Below are 26,960 nucleotides of genomic sequence, written 5' to 3'. Positions count from 1 at the left end.
AGTTGTAAATATTCATCAGGTGGTGGTCAGTGTTTGTTTGGTCGTGGCAGTATTATGCATTGAATATCCGAGATTGTGTGGCCGGCTATCCCATATGCCTAAGTGAAACCAGACAAAGATAGAACTGAGTTTTATGTGGTCCGATTCGTTTGTTCAACTTTGGCGATTAACTTGTGAATATCGGCACTTAACCACATAAATGCTGACTCCACCTCTGAGGGGTCCTTTTACTAAGGTGCGCCGAAAAATGGCCTGTGCTGGTGTAGAGGCATATATTGAACGCGCGCAGGTCCACTTTTCAGCGCAGCTACAAAAAAGGCCTTTTTTTGGCCAAAAATGGATGTGTGGCAAAAGAATTATTGGCGCGTATCCACCCATTGACTTAGCGGTAAGGTCTCACGCATTAACCGGGTGTTAGTGGTCTACAGACATACAATGCCGTTACCATTCGGTTAGCGCCAAGTGCCGGAAAATGTTCGGCGTGCTTAGTGGACATGCGTAAAAAATAAAATTACCACCCAGGCCATGTGGTAGCTGGGCGGTAGTTCAAAATTGATGCGTGTAGGATGTGCATATGCACCTATGCGGCTTAGTAAAAGGGCTCCTGAATCACCAAAATTGCCAACTATGGCTTTAGTGGTTAGTACTGATAGTGCCACTGAATATCTGGTAAAGTGCCACGGTAAAGTGCACAAGTGATTTGACTGGGCAGGAGCTTCTCCTTTACGATTAAATCACCTTAAATATCCACCCCAATAATGAATACAGTTAGCTTGGAAAAGCCTCCAAAGCATTTCCTCCCCAACCCATCAGAATCTGCCATCTAATTAATGTACTGATTCATGAAAAAGGCAACCCTTTGAAACCAATTAATATAGAGTATCCACATGCAAAAATAAAACACCACAAGTCCTGATCCAAATTCAGTCCATCTTTTTATCTTCCAGACCCAAGCTTCCTTTTAACGAGGGACAAATGAAATTTCATACAAATGTGGGATATTTCCAAAGTTGCTCACTGCAGGGCTGATATCGATGTCCTTGGGAGGTGTATTGGATTTCAAGCTAAAGTTTTGTAGGATGGAGACAAAGAACACAAAGAGCTCCACGCGGGCCAGGCCCTCTCCCATACACATGCGCTTCCCTAAGGATCAAAAGAGAGAATATTTTTTTTTTGTTCTACTCTGCTGCATCCCATTTTATGAAAGAAATTCCTTGTTGGGGCAATTTTCAAAAGTCATTTACCCAGATAAATGAGTTGTCTGGAAAATTACTCCGCCTGTGTATGGGTAGAACTGCACAGAGGGATCAAAAACGTGTATAATTGAACTTTTATTCAAGGACAAGTAGGTGGGCTCAGAAACTGGGATAAATCAGGACCGGAAACAATGCACATGGGACCCTGTTTACTAAGGTGTTCTAGCATTTTTAGTGCACGCTAAATGTTAGAGACACCCATATATTCCTATGGGTGTCTCTAGCATTAGTGTGTGCTAATTTTTAGCGCGTGCTAAAAATGCTAGCATGCCTACAGCGCAGCTTACTAAACAGGGCCCATAGTTTCACTTTTTTAAAGCTACAAGAATTGACTTTCAGGGGAAAATATCTTTAGAAAAAGCAGGTGCAGATCTCTGCAGGCACATTAAAAAAAAAAAAAAAATTTCAGTTTGTGTTTATAATCAATCAAAATAATGCACATTTCCCCCTCAACAGTTTACAAAACTATAAGCTACATCAATGTCTACTGAAACATATTTGCTCTTCATATACATTCTTCAACCAAGAACCCTCCCTTTCCCCCCTCCCAACCCTCCCAACCCTCCCCCCTCACTACTTCCTCAGGATATGGTTTCTTGCCTCTGAGATGCCCCCTCAATCTCTGGACCAAGAATAGTTGCTAGCTCTGTCCATTCTTTTGCTTGCGGATTGTATCGCCCGATCCTGCAGGTACATTTTTAATGAACAGTTTTTGATGGTAAAGTATGAACATAGTCTGCCTTTTAGATTTGGTGCAAAATTTACAGGTAAAACTATCCAACTACTTTGCAACTACCTGCAGATATTTAAAAATTGCCTCCTAGAGAAGGACATTCTCCCTAATAAGAGCATTTTTATTATTTGCAACATACTCTTAGTTAGGGGTCTTATTACTAAGCTGCAAAAAAAAGTGGACTTAACTTGCCCTTATGCACTTCTTTCCTGTGAACCAGGGGCGTAGCCAGACTGGGTGGGCCTGGGCCCAAGATGGGTGGCCAGAAGAACTCCGCCCTGTCCCACAAGTGATTTGGTCTCTCACTCTCTTGCCTGCATGCCATATGGTCTCTCAAACATCCCCCCTACCCCGCATACCTTTTAAATAGCAGATTTTCACTGGCAGCGAGCAGCAACTAATACACACTGCTCATGTTGGCTCCACAGTCTTCCCTCTGATGCAACTTCCTGTTTCCGCATAAGCGGGAATACATCAGAGGGAAGGCTGGTATGCAGGAGGGACAGTTGTTGGGAGTTTTCAGCTGGTGGGGCTTGGGGATCCCTGGCAGACACGTCAAAGGTGTGCTGCTACTGGGTGGGCCTGAGCCCAAAGTGGGTGGGCCTAGGCCCACCCTTGGCTACGCCACTGCTGCGAACTAAGGCCATTTGTACTGTGGCCATAAAATGGCCTATTTTCTACTATTGGTACTAATGACCATGTGCTAACGTTGCCATTAGCTCAAGGTCATTTTTGAAGACTACAGCCTGAGCCCTCTGTGAGATCCAAAGATCAGGAATTCCCCCAGACGAACTGCCACAATGACTGAACACAAGGGTGTTCTGTCTTCTGACAGCCTTACATTAGTTCAGTGTGACCCTAAAATGTGTTTTAATGCCTTTACTGTCTAAATTCTAAGGATTTTTACTGCTGCAGTCCTCACTGCAAAACTACATGAGCAATGCATTGTGTGTAATGTAGTCTCACATGTAATGCAGTCACCCTTGCTTGTCTGTTACTATTGGCCTATTCTCCTGTAAAGACCTCTTCTCTTTCTCAGCCAAGCTTGGCTCTTTTGTCTACCTGCTATCATTTCCTGGTCATTCTTACTATCTCTGTCCTGAGAGGTCAGCTGGGTATGACCTTTCCCTCCAATCGAGGGCTGCCCTCTGGGACCATCCCTGCTACCTGATGGCAGTGGCAGGCTCTATCCCTGTTGGTCCCTTTTCCTCCTCCTCCCTGGGCCTGTGTGAGCTCCTTCTTGGCATCTCCTTCTCTATAAGGCATTCTCCATCTTACTTCAGACAGCACCTGTCCTGCTAAAACCCCTTGTAATGAACTCATTTTTTTTAACGTTACTACTTTCTAATAAGATATTGCACATTCCAGCCACCCAGCTCTGAACTACTTGCATCTTCCCACCTCTGCAATAAAGCTGCTTCAGATTTCTATCTCCAACCACTGATACAGCTCTCGGAGTCTCTGTTGCCTTGGGGCAATACTTCTGAACATCTGACTGTGAGTAAACTATCTATATTTATTCAATAAAGGAAAATTCAGAAAATAAAGAGGCTTCAGGTGTGTGCTGGTGTGCTGAGGTTATACTTAAGGATATTAAGGCTTTACAGATATTAAGGGGTTCTTTTACAAAGGCGTGCTGAAAAATGGCTTGCGGTAGTGTAGACGCGGGTTTTGGGCGTGCGCTGATCCATTTTTTAGTGCGCCTGTAAAAAAGGCCTTTTTAAAATTTTTGCCGAAAATAGACGTGCGGCAAAATGAAAATTGCTGCACGTCTATTTTGGGTCGGCGACCTTACCGCCAGCCATTGACCTAGCAGTAAAGACTCGCGTGGTAACCGGTCGGTAATGACCTACGTGTGCCAAATGCCACTTGGCGCACGACCATTACGCATACCAGAAAATAAAAAATATTTTTCAGATGCGTATCGGACGCACACCAAAAATAAAATTACCGCAAGAGCCACGCGGTAGTCGGGAGGTAACTCCATTTTGGCATATATTGGGCGCGCGTAGATGCTTATGCGGCTTAATCAAAGGGCCCCTAAGTCTTAAGAGGCCTTGACAAAGGGGCCCAATATTCAGTACTGCTTTCTATGAGTGCCATTGAAAATCCGCTTTATTTTTGGCAGGTTCAGCGCTGACCGGTTAAGTTTGAACCAGCCAAAGATAGGCTTGATAGTCAAGTGGCCAAATATGGCTGTCAAAATTAAGCTAACTGCAAATTTTCAGCGGGTCATAGACTGCAATGTCACGCCGGAAAAATTCGCAGCTAGCCACATATGGGGCACTTAACTGGCCAGGTGCGAATCCTGGCCACTTAAATGCATTGAATATTGAAGGGAAGGTCTCCACAGAAAAGGAGGTAAACTTCAGGGCCCTATTTACCATTTTTAGATCAAGGATTGGATAAAAGGTGCCCTCCTTTTTGTGGACCACAAAATAGATTGAATATTTGCCTGAGACTCTTTCTCTCTGTGGCAGTGAGACAACTGCCTCCAGCTGACACAGATGGTCCTATGTCAAGTACATGGCCTCCACTTTACTTAGCGCACAACAGGGGACAATAGGGAGATGTTGGACAGAAGCTAAACAAACTCTAGGGCATATCATTCTCAAACAACTTCAAGTACCCACTGATCTGACGTGATCTGGGTCATCTTCATTAAAACAGTTGCAAGCAACCTACCACAGCTACCACTGAAGCATGGGCACCCAAACCTTCATTGGGCTGACTAGGAAGAACCAGAGTTTTCTTGTCTTCCCTCATGCCCCTTCATTTGCTGCCACGGAAGGAATGGTTCTGGACCAGAATCTATCACATTGGGAACTACTAACTTTGCTTGGACGGTACTGAAGTATCCTGGAAATGACCCCTTGTTGACGATTAATGGGACATCAAATGAGACCTATCCTTCAGAAGCCTGGGAACCTTTGACTCCCCCAGCTCATTAACCAACATCCAAATATTTTTCAAATAACAAAAGCCCCCTGTAAGGCAACTTGCTCAGAAGTGCCTTGAATGCCACATCTGCTGTCCAACTTCAGAGCCAGAGAAATTGTGTCTCCACGACAGCCAAGGCTACATTCTTAGCAGATGCTCTAATCAAGTCATACATCATGTCAGCTCTGAATGCCACTCCATCTCGAGATGAATAAAGTGATCTGCAATGTCCACTAACTTCTGGTCATATAAATCTGGCAACCGCACTGCCCAACAAATATATGCCCGGGCCATGTAATTCACACAAATCATGGCCTGCAGAGAGCCAAGATGGAAACTTCAAAAGACAGCTTCAGAAGATTATCAATTTGGTGGTACTGCAGATCTTTCAAAGTCATTCTGCCTTCTACGGGGAGGGTGGTTTTTCTCATCATTGCTGTTCCTAAGGCATCCACTTTAGGCAGGCAAAACTTCAGCTCCTAAGGCAAAGGTAGCAAATATAAATGGACTATGGCTCTACTGACTCCGAGACTTGAGTCCAGCACCTACCATTCAGCCCCTACCAACTCACTAACAGCCAGGTGCATAGGAAAGGCCCTGGAAGACTTCTGAATAATCTTCAGGAGAGGACTCCCTTTCCCGAGAAATTTTGAAGTTAGCTCCTACGACAAATCCAAAATCTTCAGAACCCTTGCAATCATGTACGGAAGTTTCTGCTTCTTGAAAATCCACTTTGAATTTCAATGAGAAATTTTTCGTACTTATTTAGTCATCATAATTACATATTAATATTAAACAAAGGTAAAAGAGAGGGTTCACAAGTACACTAACCAAGCAAAGCAAAGAACAGCACAAATGGGCCTTGAAGACTGGAATAATCAAGTGTTCTTTATTATCCATTTGCTTCTATAATACTATATTTATAGCTATGGGATAGCTATGGATGTTTAACATTTAGAAAATCTATTATGAATGAGAAATTGTATATGAAGCAAAGAGAAGGTTAATGGTAAATAGAGTAATAACCAATTCAGGTAATAATTAGTTGTTTGAGATATGGTTGTTCTCTGTGAGGGTATGAATTGATTTGCTTACTTTATTTTTGTCTATAAGATTGTAAGCTCTTTGAGCAGGGACTGTCTTTCTTCTATGTTTGTGCAGCGCTGCATACGCCTTGTAGCGCTATAGAAATGCTAAATAGTAGTAGTAGTAGAATTTGCGGAATCTAGTATATTCCTGCGTATTTCTTATTTTGGATGGTAAGGAGTTCCACCATTTGGTTCCTAGGTAAGTGAAGTCTGCAAAGTGGACGGTTTTGTAGATCACCTTTTAGCAATTTGGGAGGTGTAGTCTGAAATAGTTTCTTGCCTCATATTTAGCGTTCCTTTGAGGTAACTTTATTAATGGCACCATATAGTCTGCAGCTGTGCAATTTAGGATTTGAAAGATAAAGATAATTTCCATGTTTGCATGAGGTAATCTCACATAAACTATTTTAAAGATTTTTTAGGGTGCATGTCATACAAGGAGTGAGTGGAGATGTGGCCTAGTGGTTAGATCACCAGCCTTGATAGCCAGAGGTGGCTGGTTCAAATCCCACTGTTGCTCCTTGTGATCTTGGGCAAGTTACTTAACCCTCCACTGCTTCAGGTAAAAAATTAGATTGTGAACCCTCCAGAGAAAGAGAAATATCCAGTGTACCTGAATGTAACTCACCTTGAGCTACTACTGAAAAAGGTGTGAGTAAAATCCAAATAAATAAATAATAGGCAGAGAGTGGGCATCAAAGTGGTAACGAGCTGGTGTTCTCACTTTACTGCACTCTATCTGGTTAAGGCTCTTATGTTAATTATTTGCAGTTGCAAAACACTAATGACCTGAAATATGAAAATGCCTGTTTAATGCTGTGTTATAAATGGTCATACCACATGGGAAAATCCCACATTAGGATACACTAAGGCAGTGTATTTCAACCAGTGTACCATGACACATTGGTGTGCCACAGCTGGTCCTCAGGTGTGCTGTGGCAGTTGACGGCCATTTATTAGTAGGGCCAGCTTAATTTGGGCAGGAACAGAGTGTACCTTTTAAATGTTTCCTTGTCTCTAGTGGTCAATCCCAGCAAGCAGTGATTCACACAGCCTGTTCGCGTCAACCCCAGAGCCTTCTCTCTGATGTAACTTCCTGCTTCCACACAGACATAGGCAGGATGCAGGAAGTTACATCAGAGAGAAGGCTTCGGGGTTAGCATGAACAGGCTGTATGAATCATTGCTTGCTACCGCAAACTGCTGAAGACAAGAAAACTTTTAAAAGTTACAGCTGGGGGGGGGGGAGTCAAGAGAGACAAACGGAGATGCCTGGTCGTTGGCTACAGAGGAAACATGAGGAAGAGATACTGGACTATTTGTGAGGATGGGGCGGGGGAGAGCAGGTAAATGCTGGACTGTTTCTTTTTTTTTTTGGGGGGGGGGGAAGAAGGGAAAATGCTGGACCATTTGTGCAGATGTTCCTTGACAATTTATGTGCCATGTAAGTGTGCCATGAGACTAAAAAAGATTGAAAGTCTCTGCACTAAGGCTAAGCCCAGATTTTGTCTACAAAGAATCATTTTGATAAAATTTAAAACTAACACCGGGCGTTTAGCTCCTCGCTCTTAGTATTCTGGAATTTGATATGAACTTTCAGGATCAAATGTAGGTCTTACCCCCATGCCTAGCATAATGCTCCCTCCCCATTCACACCCTCATCCCCCAAATAAAATGCTTTTAGAAAGGTAATAAAAATCTAGGACTACCTTACAGTGTCCCATATCTCCTGAAGTACAAAATTAGCAGTAATTATCTACAGCCTTTAAACAGTCTGCACTGTTTTCCAAGCTATTATTTTTACATATATAAAGTACTTTACAAAGCCTTACAGTCACTCACTCACCATCTTGCCTAAAAGTACAGTAGAGATTACTACCTGCAGAAAATGGTAAGAATGCATCGCTCTTCTTGAAATTGCCTCTCTCATCTAGGAAGTGTCCAGGGTTGAAGTTTTCTGGGTGACTAAATTGTGATGGGTCATGTAGCACAGAATAGAGCATGGGCCGTACCCGGGTACCCTAAAAGAGAGAAGGAAGTAGTTTCATGCATGATGACAAGAATAATTTTTATTTTATTCCAGGATAGTGTTTATGGTTGCAGTTCTGAAGAGTTCTATATGCCTTTTATATACATGCATTTCTTAATAAAAGTTAGGGCTTTCATTTTTCCAATACAGTTTGCAGTTTAAATATTTGATATGCATTCATCTAGGCACCTGACTTGAAATGTGATTAATAGCTTTGATATCTTTATTTATGTATTTTACCACCCTTCGTATAATAGAATCAGAGCGATTTATACAGCTGCTGCAAATTATAGAACATAACATTAAAATCAAAATAACAGATAAGACTAAACAGTACAATTTTTGAACCAATCTGAAATAAACAAAACCAGCACAAGAAATCCAGGCCTCAGCCAATTCCCCAGCATCAATCCCATATCTGAGAAGGCCAAGCTAAATAAACAGGTCTTGATACCCTTCTTAGGGGCCCTTTAACTAAGGCGCACCAAAAAATGGCCTGCGCTGGTGTAGATTCGTGTATTGGATGCACGCAGATCAGTAGCGTAGCCAGAGTTTAATTTTTAGATGGGCCTGGAGATGGACTGGGTGGGCACAGGCCTCGCATTTCCTCTCCACCCGCTACCACCCCGCCCGCCGCTGCATTTCCTCTCCACCCACTACCCCCCCTGCCCCCCAAGACAGCCCCCTACACATGGTCAGTTCTGGTCATTTTTACTGACCTGAAGCACCATTCTCCCTCCAGCACTGGCGATTCCCATAGCCAGCCTTCTGCCAGCGCGTGTCATCGGAGCCTCTTCTCAGGCGCGTCCCGCCTACTCTGCAACTTCCTGTTTTCTACAAAGGTGGGACGCAGGAAGTTGCAGAGTAGGCAGGATGTGCCTGAGAAGAGGCCCCGACGACACACGCTGGCAGAAGGCTGGCTATGGGAATCGCCGGTGCTGGAGGGAGAACGTTGCTTCAGGGCAGTAAAAGTGAGCAGATCACGCAGATGGGGAGAGCGGGCAGAAGAGGCTGGGTGGGCCTGGAGCAAAGGTTGCTGGGCCTGGGCCTGTCCAGGCCCACCCATGGCTACGCCCCTGACGCAGATCCATTTTTCAGCATGCCTGCAAAAAAGGCCGTGTGGCAAAATAAAAATCAGTGAATTAATGGTATGCAAACATAACATCGCTCTATATGGAAGAAGGAAAAAAGGCCTCACAGAGCTCCTAGATGTGACTATCTATCGGAGCTAAAATGGATCTATAATGATCCTCTGTTCATCATTGGCCAAAACCTTCAAAAATGTTACATTGTGTGAAAGAGATTAGATTACCACACATTTTTGAAGGTTTTGGCCATTGATGAACAGAGGATCATTATAGATCCGTTTTAGCTCCGATAGTCACATCTAGGAGCTCTGTGAGGCCTTTTTCCTTCTTCCATATAGAACGATGTTATGTTTAAATACCATTAATTCATTGATCAGTGGAAATTAAGACAAGTGACAATATCTAAAGATTTTATATTTCCACACCTATATTTATACATAAAATAAAAATCAGAACACGTATATTTTGGGCCTGAGATTTTACCGCCACCCATTGACTTTGCGGTAAGGCTTCACGCATTAATCGTCAGCGCACGTATACTGCCGATTACAGCCCATTTACCGCCACAAGGTAGAAAATAGAAATTATTTCCTACAGCATGTTTTGGACGCACGTCAAAATTAGAATTACTGCCCAGGGCAAGCGGTAGCCGGGCGGTAGTTCTAATTTAACATGCGTTGTACGCGCATAGGCGCCTACGAGTCTTAGTAAAAGGGCCTCTTAAATTTCTTCAAGTTCAATTCAGAGTCCAAGTAATGACAGTATAATAGAGTCTAACTGAGGAGGAGAATGAAAGAACTGTAATCCTCCTCTCAGTAATTCCTCTAGACAACGAGGTCCATTTCTGCATGTTTGAGATCGGGAAATGGGGTTGTCCTCTGGGGCCATGGTCCAAATAATATTTTGCCCAGCTTAGCATTAGCAACTAGACAGTTTGGGGTGGAGTCAGAGATTGGTTCAACCAAAAAAAAGGTGTTCCACTGCTCCTGGTAGTACCCCAGGGTCTTCTGATGAGGGGAGGGTTTCTGCTTCACAACCGTAATTGCTTGTCCATTGGAACTGCCTCATGGTGTAAGGTGGGTAAACACGCATGCATGCTGTTGTGGACCCTTCTTGCTGACTGTTTGCATCATGGTGATTTGGTGAGGTTTCTTGGGATGCTACACAAGGAACTATTCTGTGGACACTATTGGAGGAGGGGTCCCTACCACAGCTCCCACAATCCCGAATCTACCATGACTGTTAAAGGATGGGTAGGTCTACATTGTCTATTGTGCTCCCAGTGTTTGAGAGAAGAGGCTGAGAAGATAGAAAATAAAAGAAGTTATACTGCTCCCAGTCAGTTGGAGGATATTTATTTATTAAAATACTAGTAAAAAAGCCCCGTTTCTGATGCAAATGAAACGGGGGGCTAGCAAGGTTTTCTTCTGTGTGCATGTGGGAGTGTGTGTGTTCCTGCCCTCTCTGCCCTCTCTCCCCTCCCCCCTCTGAGTCCTTCATTATTACAGAGAGAGCAATTTGATTTCTGCTTTGCTGTTTTCCTTCACTGTTTGTGTTAGAGAGAGAGCGAGGGCAGGGCAGACACTCATGGGGAAACCGGATATCTCTCCCCCTTCACACTTCCAGCTGGAGGCTTCATAGAACGTTGGTGTTGCCTTTTATATATAGAGATATTTCTGTTATCACAGTTATAATTAGGGGCAATTCTACTACTGGGTACCATATTCTAGACCTCTAGATGCAATGTGCTGAGAACTAATTCTATAATGGTGTCTGGGCACCTTTAGAAAATACTAGCTTAAATCAGAATCAAGGTATTTCTTCTTACACCATGTGAATATAGAGGCCTAAACGTATATGACTAAATGGAGAAATTTAGTATATAAGTTACAGTATTCTGTAAGTACCATGTTATAATATTGGTCCTGCCTATGCCCCACCTGTCTGAATGCCCTTTACATTTTCATGCTAAGTACCCTTACTATAGAATAGTGCTGAATGCTACTACTAATAATAATAATCATTTTTATAGTGCTACTAGACGTACACAGCTCTGTACACCTTATATGCAGGTACTTTTTTGGTCCCTAGAGGGCTCAAAATCTAAGTTTTGTACCTGGGGTAAAGAAGGGTTAGGTGACTTGCCCAAGCTCACAAGGAGCTGCAGTGGGAATTGAACCCAAGTTGCCAGGATCAAAGCCCGCTGAACTAACCAGTAGGTTACTCCTTGTTCTACTAGTACTTATGTGTATTAGAGTACAATCATGCATAAGAGCTAATCCTATATAATAATTCTCTCCTCCAACATTCTGAGGCTGCCTGGAACCGTGGATCATGTTGGAGTAGATAATAGTGATGTCACACAAACCACACCAGATTGGCCAGTAGAAGGGAGGGGGCGGAGCCACGATACAGGGAGCACCGAATCAGCACAACACGGGGAATGCACAGCAGCAGGAACAGAAGCCTCTCTAACACAGTCACTCTCACGTACACTCTCTCAAACATACACACTCAGAGGAAAACCTTGCTAGCGCCCGTTTCCTTTCAAATAGAAACGGGCCTTTTTTTACTAGTATTCTATAATCTAAGTGTGCAATTGGCATCTACGTTTAATTGCCCTTTCATAGAATCATAGGGTTAATATATTCGTATTATATCATTCAAGTTAAAATCAGCTTCCTGGGTCAATCTGTAATCTCTGTTTTTTTTTAGGTCATCCCTTACATGTGACCAGGGGCGTAGTCAGGCAACAGATTTTGGGTGGGCACCATGTTTTCTCCACCCCCCCCCCCCCCCCCCCCCCCCCACCAAAAAATATCTCAGCTGGTGGGAAAACGCTTCTTTCCACCTTGGCAGTCTGCAGCAGGCATGTGCTGAAAACTGAGCATGCACAGGTGCCAGTATCGTGGAGAGTTGCATTTTCGTTACCATCAGGAGGAAGTCTTCAGCTGGCAGAGCTTGAGATCCCCACTAGCTACCACTAAATGTGTGCTACTGTTGGGTGGGCCCCGGCCCCCCAGGCCCACCTGTGGCTACGCCACTGCATGTGACCCAGGGACCCAGCAGAGCCAACAGCTGTGTGGCTGCTTTCTGCACCCCTCCAGCAGTGTGCACCTGGGGCAGACCGCCCCCAATGCCCCGCCCTCAGTACGCCACTGCTTATGCATATTCTTTGCAATCCTCCCTGCAGAGCAGAATTTTCCATCTTTGGCTGCAAGAGCAGGCTGTCCTCAACCTCTGCCCTTCTCTGTCCTCTGGGGAAAGCATCCTGTTTTTCACCAAATATGCCAAAATCTTCAGCACAGAGACCAATATTTATTTATTAGGATTTATTTACCACCTTTTTGAAGGAATTCACTCAAGGCAGTGAATCCTTTTATAAGACTCAATTTTCTTCCCGCCTTAAGGCTTGCATCTCTGCAGTCAACAGACAGACCTCCCTTTATCCATCTCTACAATAATTCAGAATCCAAGTCTCCAATCACTACACATCCATTCCTTCAGTGCATCCAGCTTGATGGACTCATCCTGCCTGCACAGAACTTATGTTTCAACTATTTGTATACAGTGAGTTATCTGCTTCAGTTATTTGCAATAAAGAATTGGAAATTAAGAATATGAGTCTTCCTTTGGATGTTGGCCCAGCACTGAATATCTGGATCTAATTTGGTGGTGGTCAGAATGTATAGAAATGCTGCCTGCTGAATATTGTCCTGATCATTATGTATACTCAAATATAAACCAAGATTTCACCCCCCCCCCCCCCCCCCCCCCCCCCAAGGCATAAAAAATTAATCTCAATTTACTTTGAGCCTACCTTCCCTCCTCTGTGGTTTCTGGCATTAATTTCCTCCCATTCCCTCCCTTGTCCACTGCTGCTGAAGCTTCCAGTGCCTGCCTCCCCCAACAAACCAGAAGTTCTCTCACATCCATCCTCCCTCCTGTCTTCCCTCCTCCCCTTCCCACAAAGAAAACAAACTCCACCTCCCACCCATAGCCCTCCCCCCTGGGCCTACAATATAGCTCTGGAGATCTAGTGGTGAGCTGGGGGATGGAGCAATCCCCACATGCTCTTGCCCATGCCATCTTGCTTTGCGAAAATAGCTGCTGTGAGTTCCTTTGGCAGTCTCACAAAATTACCGTAGGAGGTCGTGGGAGCTATTTTGGGATTGGAGTCAGCATGAGCAGGAGCGTTTATATATATTTGTTTTATTGGACCAGAAAAACGATATATAAATGCCATAGATTAGATTACACTGTGCCATGAAGGCTACTCCTAATGTGAAGGCTTTAATAAATTACTCTGTTCACTGGCTACACTTTGCCATCTTCAATATATACTCCCTTCCATGCCTGCCCCCACCCCCCTCCATGCATGCATGTGTGGGTGGGTGGGTGGAGGTGGACTAGTTCAGTGGCAATCCATTGAAACTGCCACGGACTACCAGCTCTGGGGATTTTCTGACCACCTCATGGGGGCCTCTTCAGATTGTGGGACTTGGGGATCCCCCAACAGTTCAGATATTTAGAATTTGAGTCTAGGATCATGGTGTGTGTGTGGGGGGGGGGGGGGGGGGGCACACAAAGCAGAAGGCTAGGGCAAAAGTTTGTGCCTACTTCCTTTGTGCTCAGCCCACCCACTCCCGAACAGAATGTCTGGCTATGCCAGTAGTTACAAAAAACAAGGAGAAATTACCTTGGGAATCATATATCCTCGGAAATGGGTGTCTTGTGTGACTTTATGGGGGACATTCAATGGAACAAGGCCAATGAACCTTTGAATTTCATGGATCACAGCATTGGTGTATGGCATCTTGTTCCGGTCCTCATGACATGGACTATGCTGTCGGCCTATCACATGGTCTATTTCTTGGTGCAGCCTTTCTGAAAGGAAAACCAAAGAGACTTCCAACAAAACTAGACAGGAAAACAAGGCCCTCTCAGTTTTAGCAAGACTTCTCCTAGATATGCTGATCCATTTTAGTTTTTTTTCTGGTAAAACTGAAGATCTGTTTTTCTTCGTGCCCTTCTAGATTTGTCCTTTGAAATAATTTATTTTTTAAGCTTCTAAAGGACTCTCAGATACACTAATCTTATTCTTAGTATGCAGAAGAAAGTAGCATTACAGGGCCTGAGACTGCTCTCTCTGTTCACAGCAATTACTATAGGTTTGTTGTTAATATAACTTCACAATTAACCAATGTCCCTTACTGGATATCCAGGACAGTCACAGAACCTGAATTTCAAGGGCTTTGAGATGTATGCGCATCTGGTAGCCCAGTCAGGCAAGATAATAATTGTACCTTCAACCTCCGGGTGTTTTAAGAGAATCAAGAATGCATATCTCAAGGTAGTGGTGGGGGGTTCAGTTCCCGCAAAGAACAAGATAAGGACTGTTGCAATCAAGTTTTTCACGTGAAAATACGAAGAGGAATTTTGCTTCTCCTTGAAAAGAATAAGAAAATAGATTTAAAAAAAAAAAGAGAGAGATGTAAATGAGATTAAAACAAGAATAAGTAGTATTTTAGACTTAATAGCAATCATATCAATTTTAGAATAACTTTTGAGTCCTTAAAAGCATTAAGAAGTAGATGTGACCAAATGCAATGGGGTTGCACATCACGTACTGTGTTCTGTAAGTTGTAAATGTAAGTGGCAGCCTCACCCATACTCTGCCCTTGTGTACACGCACCTTGTAATTAGGTACTATGCCACTTAGGGGGGACCTTACAAATAGCACTTAGGGTGGTTATTGACATCCATGTGCATAAGCGTGTGTCAGTGTCAATATTCTGTTCATTTATGTGCATTATGCGCGTGTAAATGTAAGTGACGCATTATAAATTTGCCTCCTAAAGTTCAGATTCATAACTACATTTTGCATTATATAACTCTACTCATGTACATGTGTCAGCAGTATTTAACAATACTATTAACTGGGCAGTTGAGCCCATCTTCCTTCTCAGGTTTACAAAAGGAGAGAACCCACTAGAATCAAGCACCTGCTCTACTTTGATGAGGAAACTGTCAATGAAGTCCCGGGGACTGTTGAGGTCCAGTGTTTCCTGGTTCTGTTTCACTTTCTTCGCAATATACTCTTCAAGGACTTCAAAGCAGCGACGAATCCTATTGTGAGGTCCAGGAAGGTGCTTCATGATGCTTGTAAAGATATCAAAGAGCTATAAAGGGTAAAACAAGAAACATTAAATTGTAGAATTTCTACCACAGAGAGGCAACCTCTTACCTTTCATCAGACATTTCACTCCTTGAACTGATTTACAAACATATTTCCCCAGCTCATTATGGAGTAAATTTTCAGAAACTTAGTCAGTAATTACATGGAAAAAATAAAACTTACAGAGAGAATATGACTGAACCCATTGGCGATGAACCCACCTAAGTCCATTTCATAATTTCAACACCCTTGTACTATTACGATATTACAAGAAGGCTTTATGGGGAAGAAATGTAGCAGGTCAAGATTCAAAGGGACTAATACGTGAAAGTTATATAAGATTTACTGTGAGTGGAAATCCTCAAGCCTCTTTGTGCTATATAGGCAACATCTCTAGCTGATACTGAAAGCGATTTAAGCGGGCTGGAGATGCTCATGACCGTTTCGATTACCTGTCACATCCTACCTCCCAATATTTAGCAGCACTAAAAAGGACAATGCCGCTGAATATCGTCTCTGACTGCCACCCAAAAAAGTAGGCAGGTCCGGGGTGGTACATGAGACAGCATTGAGAAGGATCCCGGGGTTATGCGGGTGCCGACAATATTCAGCGCTGGCACCTGCATAGCTAAGTGATAATGTAGAACAGTCCAAAAGCTGGAGAGAGCTTGCGTCATCCCAAAAGGCTCTATAACACTTAGGGCTCCTTTTATTAAGCGGCAGTAATCCCAATGCGGGTTTACCGCTCGCTATACAGGAAGTACTGCCGGGCTACCGCAGCAGCCCAGCGACACATCCCACCCCTAGCGTGCCGTCATTTCCGGCACTACAAAATGTAGTGCCGAAGTGTACCCAGCGGTAATTGGGCAGTGCCGTGCGCTGCCCGGGTACCGCTGGGTTAACACGGGAGCTCTTACTGCCACTTCAATTGGTAGCAGTAAGGCCCCCCCCCCCCCCCCCGAAATGGCCACACGGCAAATGCTTCACTTGCGGCCCAGCCATTTCCTGTAGGAAGGTGAGACTTCCCTTTTACCAATTGTGGTAAAAGAAGGCCTTGGCGTGTGTGTAAAACACACGCCAACGTCACCGCCGGCTCCCCGGAGCGCTGCCCTGCATGCATCCTTCCTGTTGCTGACCTCAGCGCTGATTCAAAATGGCCGCCAAAAGTTGAAGTCTCTTCAACTCTCGGCGGCCATTTTGAATCGGTGCCGAGGATCAGCAACAGGAAGGAAGCATGCAGGGCAGTGCTCCAGGCATGAAAGAGGGGGCTCTTTACTGCCCAGAAGGCAGAAGAGGTCACTAGACCACCAGGGCACTAGTAAGTAAGGGGAGGGGAGGCTAGCAATCTGCCCGTTTGTCCGGATTTCTGGACAAACAGGCAGGCTGGCGGGCGGGCCGTCCTATAGGCAAAACCCGCCCGGTTGCCCGGACATAACAAAAAGAGGACATGTCCGCGGACATATGGTAACCCTAAATATATGGCACTTTTCCAGCCAAGGTAATCCTATAATTCATTGTAGGTGGTTAAGTGCTGAATGTCACACTTAGGGGTCCTTTACTAGGGTGTGCCGAAAAATTGCCTGTGCTGGTGTAGACACGTATGTTGGACATGCGTGGGTCCATTTTTCAACACACCTGCAAAAAAGGCCTTTTTTTTGGCCGAAAATGGACGTGCGGCAAAATAAAAATTGGTGTGCATCCATTTTGGGCCTGAGACCTTACCACCACCCATTGACCTAGTGGTAAAGTCTCATGCGGTTATGGTCTACACACTTACAATGCCAATTACCGCCCAGTTAGCACCACGTGCCGGAAATTTTCTGGCACGAATAGTGGACGCATGTTAAAAATGAAATTACTGCCCTGGCCACATGGTAGCCGAGCGGTAGTTCAAAACTGACACGTGTAGGACGCGTGAACTCACCTATGTGGCTCAGTAAAAGGGCCCCTTAACTGGCTATATTTTTGCCGGTTACGTAAACCTGGAAATTCAATGCCAGAGCCCAGACATGGCCTGGTATTGAATTTTCAGCATAATGCTGGTGGTGGTTAGCAAAATACTGATCATTACCAGCTGAATATTGGACCCTTAGTTTTTCAGGAGTCCTTATTACACACATGTTTTTCAGTAAATATCTTTTAACTGGTATCTTTGGCTTTGGATTCTGGTTATACAAAGCTTTTTGAAGTGTAATAATCATAATTACCCAGTGATTCAAATTTTATTATAGATTAAACAGTGTTTCACTAGAGAAACTATGAACTCGAACAGTGGCTCAGCTGATTTCCAGTGCTGTTGTTATTGTATATCTATAATAGATTTTACTATAGATTTAATAAAAATAAATAAATAGTACAAAAGGCAAAATCCATTTATATAGCAATGTAAGTAAGATTGTAATAAGAAGACTACAGGAGAGCATTTGATCCTTCAAAACATCCCCTCCCCATTTTATTCAGAACAATGAAATAAAGGAAGTAAATATATTCCAGAATGTTCCGTATTGGAAGAGTTGAGTTTTTTTACCTGTCCCCAGATGGAGCTAATACCGCAAAAGATCTCATCTATCATTTGAAGTAAGTGGAGATATTCCTTATCATCATAGTCAAACCGGTTCCCGAAGACAATAGAGCAGATGACATTTGAGACCGCCTGACTGAAGAAGAAGTTGGGATCAATGGACAATTCTAGGGAAAGGAAAGAGAAAGAGTCAGTTAAATTCAGACACTATGGTGGTGATGGGGAAGATGCTTTGGACTTGTTGAAGTATTGCATGAAGAAAAGTCTTTTACACAGACCTTTGGTTTTCCTGAGATTCTCCACCAAGAACTGGGCTTCCTCCTGAATCCGTTCCTGGATCCCTCTCTTCCCTACCCCAAAATCTTTCAAGGTCATGACTGAAAACTGGCGTGTCTGTTTCCAGATCTCTCCATTACTGAAAGCTATTCCTTGAAAGAAAAAGAAAATGAAGGCGTTTTATTTTCATTTTCCCCTCCTCTTCTCCCCATTTCCAGGAAAACTTATAGAACAACTCAGTGATTGACTAGAGGAGAGAAACTGGCTAAATCCATGTCAATCTGGATTCAGACCCAGTTATAGGACAGAAACAGTCTTCACAGAAACTGAGGCAGGAGATTTGCCTCGGTGTTAGTACTGTTATATTTCTCAGCAGCTTTCAACACTGTGGATCATGATATCATGCCAGCACAACTAGCGGAAACAGGTATCAATGGAACAGTAATTGCTTGGTTCAGATTCTATCTATCAGACAGGCAACAGTGTATAATGTTTGGCAGCACCTCATCGCCACCATGGGCACTGACCACAAGGATCGGTACCGTCACAGATTCTGTTCAATATGTACTTTAAGACACTAGCCAAGCTGATTCGGTCAATGGACACTCAGTTCTACATCTATGCAGATGATGTGCAGCTACTCATACCCATTGAATCTGACTTACCCACAGCTCTGAATAAACTGAGTACCTGTCTAACATAAATTCAAGAATGGGCTAAAATCTATAAACTTTGCCTGAACCCCCCAAATCTCTAGGTCCCTAACATAAGGGGGCACATGCCTAACATCAAAATCTCTTTTGGGAAATACAATCTCCCCCTCAAATCACATCAGGAACCTTGGAATACAGTTAGATTCAACACTTACCTTCAAGATGTACTTCTAGCGTTTATGACAACTATGCTGCCTCTCTCCATACACTAAGAAGGCAAATCTTATCCCAGCTGTGCATTCCATGATAGTATCAAGACTGGATTACTGCTATGCACTACACTGGTCTGACTACAAAGGGTCTGTACCAGCACCAATTGATTCAGAGTGCTGCAGCAAGACTAATAGAAGGTTGCAAGTGATATGAATACATCACACCATTTTTGCAAAAACTTCACTGGCTATCAGTACAATACAGGGCAAAATTTAAAACTCTATCAGGCTTATTTTCGAAAGTGATCGCCGGCGATCTTCCGACATAAATTGGGAGATGGCCGGCGATCTCGTAAAAGCGTCGAAATCGGTATAATTGAAAGCTGCTTTTTTGACACCATCGCTGCTTTCCCGTCGCCAAGCTGGCGAAAGTTCAAGGGGGCATGTCGGCGGCGAAGTGAAGGTGGGACATGGGCGGGCATGGGCGTGGCTACCAGATGGCCAGCTTTTGCAGATAATGGAAATAAAAAGCGGCGTTAAGCAGTATTTCGCCTCTTTTACTTGGTCCTTTTATTTTCACGACCAAGCCTCAAAAAGATGCCCGAACTGACCAGATGACCACCGGAGGGAATGGGGGATGACCTCCCCATACTCCCCCAGTGGTCACCAACCCCCTCCCACACTAAAACAATAAAAATAAAAACCTTTTTTGCCAGACTGTATGCCAGCCTCAAATGTCATACCCAGCTCCCTGACAGCAGTATGCAGGTCCCTGGAACAGTTTATGTTGGTTGCAGTGGACTTCAGGCAGGTGGACCCAGGCCCATCCCCACCCTACCTGTTACACTTGTGGTGCTAAGTGTTGAGCCCTCCAAACCCCCCCAAACCCCACTCTACCCACATCTAGGTGCCCCCCTTCACCCATAAGGACTATGGTAGTGGTGTAGATTTGTGGGGAGTGGGTTTTGGGGGGCTCAGCACCCAAGGTAAGGGAACTATGCACCTGGGAGGTATTTGTATATTTTTTAAAAATTTTTAGAAGTGACCCCTAGGGTGCCCGGTTGGTGTCCTGGCATGTCAGGGGGACCAGTGCACTACAAATGCTGGCTCCTCCCACAACCAAATGCCTTGGATGTCGCCGGGTTGGAGATCGACGGTATTTTTTTCCATTATCGCTGAAAAACAAAACCGGCCATCTCAAACCTGGCAAACTCTGGCATTTGGCCGGGCTAAACCGTATTATTGAAACAAAAAGATGGCCGGCCATCTTTTTCGATAATACGGTTCTGGCCAGCTGTAGCGCCGCCGCCAAAATATATCGCCGGCGATCTATTTCGCCGGCGACGTTCGATTATGCCCCTCTATGTCTGATCTTCAAGGCCCTTAAAGGAAATGGCCCCGAGTACTTGAAGAACAGGATCACCCTCTACACATCTCCAATTAAGTTATGCACGTTTTTAAAGAATACACCTGGATTTCAGCACAGCTCACTAGGCACGCTATATAGAATCCAGGAGTTTGCAATACATGTATGCTATTTTTGGCCAGGTCATTTGTCCCCAAGTGGATTGCAACATCAGCATTAACATCCTTTCCGTTTTTTTCTGTTTATTTTGTTTTCCTGCTGGTTGAGGAACCTGGAAGGCATTTCACTTTGTTAGGACAAACAACAAAAGAAGAAGTACCAGGGGCCATCACAAACGGGACAAGACCTTTTATTTACACGTGGAGGGGCATAATCGAACGGGGACGACTATCTCTAAGGGTGTCCATCTCTAAGGACATTTCGGCAAAAGGGCAGGGAAACCCGTATTATCGAAACAAGATGGACGTCCATTTTTCGTTTCGATTATACGGTCGGGGACGCCGAAATCTCAACATTTAGGTCGACCTTAGAGATGGTCGACCTAAATGTTGAGATGGTTGACCTTAGAGATGGTCGTCCCCGGTTTTTGGCCATAATGGAAACCGAGGACTCCCATCTCAAAAACGACCAAATCCAAGGCATTTGGTCGTGGGAGGAGCCAGCATTCGTAGTGCACTGGTCCTCCTCACATGCCAGGACACCAACCGGGCACCCTAGAAATTGCTCCCAGGTGCATAGCTCCCTTATCTTGTGTGCTGAGCCCCCCAAAAACCCACTCCCCACAACTGTACACCACTACCATAGCCCTAAGAGGTAAAGGGGGCACCTACATGTGGGTACAGTGGGTTTCGGGTGGCTTTTGGAGGGCTCCCATTTACCACCACAAGTGTAACAGGTGGGGGGGATGGGCCTGGGTCCGCCTCCCTGCCTGAAGTGCACTGCACCCACTAACAACTGCTCCAGGGACCTGCATACTGCTGTGATGGAGCTGTGTATGACATTTGAGGCTGGCAAAGAGGCTGTAAAAAAATGTTTATTATTTTTTTTTGGGTGGGAGGGGGTTGGTGACCTCTGGGGGAGTAAGAGGAGGTCATCCCCGATTCCCTCTGGTGGTCATCTGGTCAGTTTGGGCACCTTTTCGAGGCTTGGTCATGAAAAAAAAGGGACCAAGTAGTCAACCAAATGCTTGGCAGGGACGCCCTTCTTTTTTCCATTATCGGCTGAGGATGCCCATCTCTTAACCACGCCTCCGTCCCGCCTTCGGTACACTGCCAACACGCCCCCTTGGTCGTCCACCCTCATCTCTCCCTACACTCCTTCCCTAGAACTCTGTTCACTAGGCAAATCTCTCCTAATTGCACCCTTCTCCTCCATCGCTAACTCCAGACTCCGCTCCTTCTATCTCGCCGCACCTTATGCCTGGAATAGGCTTCCTGAGCCATTACGTCTAGCTCCATCCCTGGCTGACTTCAAATCCGGGCTAAAGGCCTACCTGTTTGATGCTGCTTTCGACTCCTGACTTGTAACTTTTATCTTATCCTTATGTGTCTTTCTGTCTGTCCTTCCCTTATCCTTTTTGGTCCTGTCTGTTTGTCCTGATTTAGATTGTAAGCTCTTTTGAGCAGGGACTGTCTTCTTCATATTCAATTGTAAAGCGCTGCATACGACTGGTAGCGCTATAGAAGTGATTTATAGTAGTAGGAGTAGGACGCCCAAAATCGGCTTTCGATTATGACGATTTGGGCGACCCTGAGAGAAGGACGCCCATCTCCCGATTTGTGTCAGAAGATGGGTGTCCTTCTCTTTCGAAAATGCCCCTGACAGACTATGTTCCCAAGTTAATAACTAGCTGATAACTGGGAGATACTGGTATCAAGACCAATGCAGGCAGAATAACTGGGCAAACTGGATGGGAAAACAGTACTTATCTCTCGACATCTACTACTTTACTCAGGATTAATTAAAGATATATAGACCTATGAATTGGTTACTATCCACATATAGAATATTATTTACCAAAGCCCCGTAGAATCTGGTTAAATGTCTCCATATTCCCTCTTCCACCAAACACCTCTGCTTGATCAATGAGGGCTTCTTTCACCGCTTCATAGCCAGATAGTATCACTGTCATCTCAGGGCCAATATATACCCTGAACACAGGGCCATACTTCTCACTCATCTGCAAGGAAAACCAACACAAGTTGAAAACTGCAAATTTATTGTGTTACAAAATGGCACATTTCCACTTCTTCCATGAGGAAACTCATAAGAGACTGGGTGTGAAAAGAGATGGTAAAGTGTGTCTCATTGAGAATCACAGGTGCTGTATTTCTGTTTGAGTACGTGTGGGTGTGGGAATGTGTTTTCGTAAGTGTGTCCGCGTTGGACTCTTTTGGTCTCTTTCCTTGTTGAAGTATGTAAAATTATTTTGAAAGCTTTGTGAACAGAAAGTTACTATAATTCCTGATGTTTCTTGGGTTACTTAGGGGGTCGTTTACAAAGGTGCGCTAGCATTTTTAGTTCATGCTAAAAATTAAATCACACTAAACGTTAAGATGCCCATTATAGTCATATGCTCTTATGGATCTTTTACTAATTGACAGGCGTACTGCACGCTAATCTGGAACTACCGCTGGGCTACCACACGAGCCCAACGGTAGTTCCCACCCCTAGAATGCACCATTTCCAGTGCTACAAAAGTACATCCAATTTTTGTGGCGCCAGAGCTTAAATGGCGGTAATCAAGCCCCCCACCCCCTAAATGTTCGCAAAGTAAGTGTTTCATTTACCGCATGGGCATTTCTTTTCGTCAGAAAAAGACAGTCTTTTACCCAACTCGGTAAAAGGGGTCCTCAGCTTGTGCCAAAATCAGGCCATTATCGGTTGATAACAGTGACTTCACATGTTCCGAAGTTCCAAGTATCAACAAAAGATGTTGATGGCAACATCTGTAAATTAATGACTTCACATGTCATTTCGTTTCCTTCAGCCCCCCCCCCCCTACTTGCACCTGACCCACTACTATCTTCCACTAGCCACAACATCCATGCCTGTGACTTTCTTGCTAGCGCCAATCCAGCTGTTATTTACAGAGCAGATTCCCCCTCCCTCTGCCTGCTCTCAGTTGCTTACTTCAGCATTTGCTGCAGTGAAATGTATCTGTGTCAGAAGTGGTCTTTGATTCTTAGAGGCCTAGCTCTGAGCTCTAGGCCTGAGCCCTTGGCCTGTATTTCACTGACAGCAAGTGATAGCATATTTCTACAGTGGTAACTCCGTGTTGGGCTTACAGTTGCTTAGTAAAAGTGACTCTTAGACGGGTCCTTTAACTAAGGTGTGCTGAAAGTGGCCTGTGCTGGTTTGTATTGGACGCGCACAGGTCCATTTTTCAGTGCTTCTGCAAAAAAAAACCCTTTTTTTTTTGGACCGAAAATGGACGTGCGGCAAAATGAAAATTGGCGCATGTCCATTTTGGGCCCGAGACCTTAAAACCTCCACCCATTGACTTAGCAGTAAGGTCTCATGTATTAACTGGGCAGTAATAGTCAGCGCACGTACAATGCCGATTACCGCCTGGTTAGCTCCGCATGCCGGAAAATAACAAATATTTTCCGGCGTGTGTAGCGGACGTGCGTAGAAAATGAAATTACCACCCGGGCCAAGCAGTAGCAGTGCGGTAGTTCAAAACTGATGCGAGTAAGACGCGCATAGACACCTACGCGGCTTAGTAAAAGGGCCCCAAAGTTAGCTAAATTGTTGCTACTTATTGCTAAAGTTTGTACGGCCCAAAGATTTTGCCAATTTTCTTCACCTTCCAAAACCATATAGTTAGAGAAAGTCTGGTAGGTTACTGGTATGCAATAGCTCACTCGGCTTTTGAGACATAAACCCTGGAAGTATTATCAGATCTGGAACCCCTTATTACACACTTCTCTTTAATTATATTTCTGTTTATTGGATGATGATGTTCTTATTATACATGGAAGAGCATTTTCGATATGTTGTCTAAGTTGGACTTTGGATGTTTTGCGCTAAAAGCCCCAAATCCTACTAGGAAATAAGCCCATTGTCGAAAAAAGAAAAAAAAATGTCTAATTTTTTTTTTTCAAAAATACCGTATCAAACAAGGGTTTTTTATGTTTTATACATTTTTTTTTTACATACAAATGCAAAATGTGCAGAATCAAGCCATTGAGATGTAGGAAAGGGGCCAGCATTCTTAGTAGACTGGTCCCCCAGACATCCCAGAAGAGCAGTGGGGCACCCTAGGGGGCACTTCTGTGCAATTCATAGAAATGCTCCCAGGTACACATCTCAGCATTGCTCTTTATCTTATCTGCTGAGCCCCCCAAAATTCACTACCCCCAACTGTACACTACTACAATAACACTTACAGGTGAAGGGGGCACCTATATGTGAGTACAGTAGGGTTTGGAAGAGTTTGGGAGGGCCTGAATCCTCTTCACCACAGTGCAGTCCATTGACCGCTAGACTGCTCCAGGGACCTGCATGCTGCTCTTATACATCTTGATCTGAGGCTGTCATAGAGGTTGGTAAGTAATATTTTTCTTCACATTTTTTGGGGTGGTACTGGGAGTGGGTCAGTGACCACAGGGGAAGTATTTTGGGGGGGGGGGGAGTCATCCTTGATTCCCTCCACTGGTCACCTGGTGGTTTAGGGCACCTTTTTGTGTCTTATTCGTTCTCAAAATGGGTCAATCCCAAACCATTTAGATTTTCAGCCTGAACATTTTTGTTTTGTTCCATTATGGCTGAAAAATATCCAAGTGTTAGGTATGCCCTAATCCCACCTTCATAATGCCCCCAACGCACCCCCTTGTGATTTGGATGCATTGGAGATTAATTGCATAGATAAGCGTTTGGAAAAGAGGTTTCAAAAATACAGATTTGGACGTTTTGAGAAGAAATCCATCCAAATGGTGCTTTATGACACTTTCTAGGGGTTTTTCTCTTTTGAAAATGAGCCCTGTATTATATTAATTTATTTAGAGTCCAGGACACAGTTATTGTTTTGTTTACTTCTATGCTTTGACATATTGCACATTGTTTTGTTATGAAACCTCCCCTAGTTACAGCTGTGGTTTTTGTGCATGTAAATTGATTGTATGTTAATTTATAGGTTTATATGTAGAATTTTGCAGACGCTCTAAACATCTTAAGTTGCCCAAACAGAAAAAATGCGTGCTAATAAATGCACACATTCTTAAAAATGATTCCTGTGTGTTCTTAGTATTAAATCCCGAAGACTTAAATCTGAGTACACTCATACCACAGTGCATATTTTCTAGCGAAAAAGGTGCCAGTACTCAAATGGCAGGCCACCCTTCAGGGGTAGGAGTGATCACTGAGGGACCCACCCCACAATAGCCAGGCCCCCTGCAACCAGTAACAGAACCTATGATAAGGCAGAATTGTTGAATAGAGCCTGAGCTCTTTCATTAAAACTTGGAGACCATGGGTCAATTTTAGCAGACAATGGAAAAGGTGCCGGTACTCAGTACCCCCAAGTACCCCCTCAAAAAAAGCCCTGCTCATACAGAAATGCATCTGTGCTGCAATCTGAGGCTACTTAACAGCTAAGAGGCCCTTTTATGAAGTGGCAGTAAGCCCAATGCAGGCTTACCGCTTGCTAAAAGGGAAGTAGCACCGAGCTAATGCAGCAGCCCTCCCCCAGCGCATGCCATTTTCGGTGCTGCACAAATATTTCGATTTTTGTAGCACCGGTGTGTACCTGGCGGTAATCAGGCGATGCCGTGCACTGCCTGGTTAATAATGCCAGGTTACCGTGGCAGCCTTTACCACCACTTCAATGAATGGCAGTAAGTGGTCCCGCCGAAATGGCCGCACGGCAAGTGGTTTACTTGCCGTGCGCGGCCATTTCTTTAAGACAAGGGAAACCTGCCTTGTACCTGCTGTGGTAAAAGGAGACGTTGGCACGCATCAAAAACACCCCCCCCCCCCCCCTCCAATGCCAGTGCAGGCCCCTTTTTTCGCAGCTTCATAAAAGGACACCTAAATGTCACCTAAAATCAAATGGCTAAGAGTGAATTAATGCCACACCACTGGTCTTTCCTGGCCAGGTTAGAGTATAGAAAACAAACCATCAGACTCACCTTTATAAGCCCTTTGGCTGTTCCATTGGTGTTTATCTGCAGTAAGTTGCCTATAAAAGGAAGAGGAGTTGGACCCGGGGGAAGTTTGTCTCTTTGGTACATTGTCTTCCTAATGAACAAGATCAATAGGCTGGACAGACAGCCAGCCAGGAAGAGGGTCTGTGCCACAGCAGCATCCATAGTGAGACGGAACAAGGTTTATTCTTCTTAGCTTGTATTGGGTTCTCCCAGGTGTTTGACCCGACACTCTTTTTATACTCTATGTCCTACGTGTCAGCTTCTCGTGTCTCCCGATTTTGCTCTGGAGGGCAATCTCATTTCAGAAGATGCTTCCAAATGTTTCAAAATCTGCATTCTTGAAAGGAACAAAGTGAAATGAAAGGATTGTTCCACAGAAGAGTTTGATCTGTCTGTCCCTTTTTAATTGCTAAGAAGCCATCTTTACATCTCAGCCCTGAAAATCATGCCAAGAAGAACCAGGGAATGCACC

At 44.3% G+C, this 26,960-nt stretch overlaps 1 protein-coding gene across 4 annotated transcripts; it reads right to left on the bottom strand.

The window, feature by feature from the left end:
• Nucleotides 1-694: 694 nt before the first annotated feature.
• Nucleotides 695-26,650, bottom strand: LOC115479675 (cytochrome P450 2A13-like). Of its 4 annotated transcripts, none has more exons than XM_030217750.1 (9): nt 26,471-26,650; nt 22,356-22,518; nt 18,111-18,260; nt 17,839-17,999; nt 15,139-15,315; nt 14,440-14,581; nt 13,833-14,020; nt 7,896-8,037; nt 695-1,143 (listed from the first exon to the last, which is right to left on the bottom strand). In XM_030217750.1, exons 1-9 carry the CDS (start codon nt 26,648-26,650, stop codon nt 962-964), a joined length of 1,485 nt encoding a protein of 494 aa, XP_030073610.1. In that variant the 3' UTR covers nt 695-961. The 4 variants fall into 4 exon arrangements, with proteins under 4 accessions (XP_030073610.1, XP_030073612.1, XP_030073614.1 ...); XM_030217752.1 differs by having other exon boundaries at nt 18,111-18,277; nt 22,373-22,518; XM_030217754.1 differs by lacking the exon at nt 22,356-22,518 and adding an exon at nt 21,139-21,145.
• Between the last annotated feature and the right edge of the window lie 310 nt (nt 26,651-26,960).

This window comes from Microcaecilia unicolor, chromosome 11, assembly GCF_901765095.1.
Source record: "Microcaecilia unicolor chromosome 11, aMicUni1.1, whole genome shotgun sequence".
NCBI classification, from domain to species: Eukaryota; Metazoa; Chordata; class Amphibia; order Gymnophiona; family Siphonopidae; genus Microcaecilia; species Microcaecilia unicolor.
The sequence above is the reverse complement of the archived record's forward strand: the minus strand, read 5'-3'. Positions and strand labels throughout refer to the sequence as shown.